This window comes from Galeopterus variegatus, unplaced genomic scaffold, assembly GCF_000696425.1.
Source record: "Galeopterus variegatus unplaced genomic scaffold, G_variegatus-3.0.2 Scaffold7966, whole genome shotgun sequence".
Lineage (NCBI taxonomy): Eukaryota > Metazoa > Chordata > Mammalia > Dermoptera > Cynocephalidae > Galeopterus > Galeopterus variegatus.
Window position 1 is genome coordinate 65390 of NW_007734077.1, and position 2629 is coordinate 68018.

At 49.9% G+C, this 2629-nt stretch overlaps 1 protein-coding gene across 1 annotated transcript in view; it reads left to right on the forward strand.

Annotated features, from left to right (window-relative positions):
• Window positions 1-2629, forward strand: part of LOC103608050 (dynein heavy chain 17, axonemal-like) — a 70258-nt gene that overhangs the window by 36541 nt on the left and 31088 nt on the right. Inside the window, exon 14 of the mRNA XM_008592498.1 lies at window positions 917-1057. Within this exon, the coding sequence (XP_008590720.1) occupies window positions 917-1057 (141 nt within the window). The remainder of the gene's footprint in view (window positions 1-916; window positions 1058-2629) is intronic.

Sequence of the window (2629 nt, forward strand, 5' to 3'; positions counted from 1 at the left end):
AGCTAAACTGACGTAAAGCATCCCACAAATTATCCAGCATGTTGGAGGCAGCCACTAGAAGGGGGAAAGCTGAAGTTTCCCCAATTTCCAGTGGGGAATAGGGTGGCGGGATTGGGAGAGATGGGTACAAAAAGTCATGTGTGTGTGTGTGGTTTTTTTTGTCAGAAACTTTTCTTGTTGCATGTTTTGTTACCATATGTGTATCACTTTGATGGAAATTTAAAGTAAAAAAAAAACCAAAAACCTAATTATTGAATAATAGAGTAAAATCAAAATCATAATTACAGGTGAACTCCACCCACCCTTGTGGCTGCACTCCCAGGTGCAGGGGAGCCGGAACCCCGAGCGCACTTCCCACCCATCTGCACCCTTCCCTGTCAGCAGTCAGCAGCCCCCACGAAAGGGACTTACTCCCACTCGCCCTTGTGGCTGCACTCCCAGGTGCAGGGGAGCCGGAACCCCGAGCGCACTTCCCACCCATCCGCACCCTTCCCTGTCAGCAGTCAGCAGCCCCCACGAAAGGGACTTACTCCCACTCGGCCCTCCATTTGCAGCTATGCACGATCCATCCAGCACTGACCAGACGTCACTCGACCCTGAGGTCCTTCTATGCCCAACAAGGAAATTAGATGCTCCTTCCCCAGAAGAGTGATCACTTTCTGGCCTGATCGATGAAATACCTTGACAGTCTCTTGGTTGTCCCTCTAGGCCCCGGTTTTATTTTGAGTTAAGTCATCTAAGGCTGTCTGGTCAATGGTCAGTTAAGCCCCTTGTGAGCACAGGTCACTGAGAACTAAGCTCCCATCTGAGATCAGCAAGGGACTAGAAAACTCACACCTAAGGGTGTGCAGGGAAGGACCTGAGCAGAAGCGTTTTCTCCAGAACAACCTCACTCACTCCCGTGTTTTCCTTTCAGGATTGGTCGGCCAACCCGCTGTTTGAAAGAAAGGACAACAAGAAAGAGGCCCTGCTGGACCTGGATGGAAGGACGGCCAATCTCAACAAGCGCTACACGGCGGTCAGGGACGCCGGCCTGAAGATCCAAGCCATGGTCGCGGTAAGGAAATGGCCAGGAGGTTGTTGGAGAGCCCCCTGGCTTTTAGTAGAGGGGAGAGAGAAAAGGCAAAGCCAGAGATTTCATAAAAATGACAAATGACAGTTTTTTTAGGGCACAGGAGTCTATGATCTTTAATCCAAGCAAGTCTTATCTTAACGTAGCAGACCATCCTGACTGCACGCCTCAAAGCCTGATTGCTCCTATGTGTCTGCCCTTCCCCGTTCTAGGGGGATCAGAGCCCCCCACCCTGCGCAAAGTTGGCATAGGCAAGTGACATCCGCATACAAGGTCAACAGATCTTGTTTTTCTGGGATAAGCCGCTGAGGGTGGGCACTGTGTGTGTACCTCGGTGTCCTTCCTGGGCTGCCCCCTCATGAGTGTGGGCAGGAAACGTACCGGGTGAAGAGTGTGAAGCATTGGATGCATGTGCATGGTGCGTTGCTGCCAGCACGTGCAGTGGGGGTAGTGGGATAGCGCACACCTGCTCTTCCTCCAGAGTGTGGGTTATTCCTTCTTGCCGGTAGTCTCAGCGGTCCATGGGTCTACGTCCCTGCTGGCCTCTGGGATTGTCCTCAGTGCTTGCACATTCAGAGAAGAATGCAGAAAGGTAGCCCAGCATTCCGGGGTGCTCTGCCTGGATTCCCGACTTCGTGCAGGTTTTCTTGCCTTCCTCAGTCAGCAGTTGTTTTATCCAGCTTGCGCTTGAACTTGTCCCCAAGGAGAATGTGAAAGGTGGAGTTTTGCATTAGCCTGAAAAAGAGAAAATTCTCCCTCAAGCTCGAGATATTTTCAGGGCAGTTTTTCTGGGTTTCCCAGTGATGGAGCATATTAACAGTAATGACTTTAATGAAGGGCCACCTCATCTAAACAGACCAGCAGGGCCCCTGGGGGACAGTCTATTGTTGGCTGTTCCTGTGGTCAGGTCTGTGCTTTGAAGGTCATCCCCCCAGTGGAGGGACCCTACTGGACCACAAGATATTCTGCTTCATTTCCAGATCCTCTCCCTTCTCCCTTTGCTGTGTCAGAAGTTCCCACTAAAGTAAACATTAGACTGCAAAAATATTACTGGGAAGCATTAACTGATTAACTTGTTAACACTCTCAGAAGTATTGGAAACAGGGACCAAGAGAGATATATTTGGCTTAGGGTTAGAAAAGGTTCAGAGCATAAGGGCAAAGCAAGAGAGTGGGGGGATGGGGGCCAGAGGGGCCAGAGCCAAGCTGCAGGGAACGGAAACCTGCATGAGACACAGGCCAGTTAGCCCATGAGATAAGCCTCACCTGTTCCTCAGCTTTGATGAGAATGCACTGTCTTTTATGCAAGGCTTTGTTTCCATGCACATACTCGATAGAGTCCTTTACTCCCAGTATGGTCATCTGAACCATTTCTATCTTACACTGAAGTTGTTGAGCCTGTGTCTTCCCTCCTCTATTTGAGTATAATTGCCCAAGTGTACGGACTGAGTCATATATGTCTTTGTGTTCCCCTATAGCACTCAGAGTCTCACAGATTCATCCATCCATCCATCTATCCATCCATCCATCCATCCATCCATCTATCCATCCATTTATC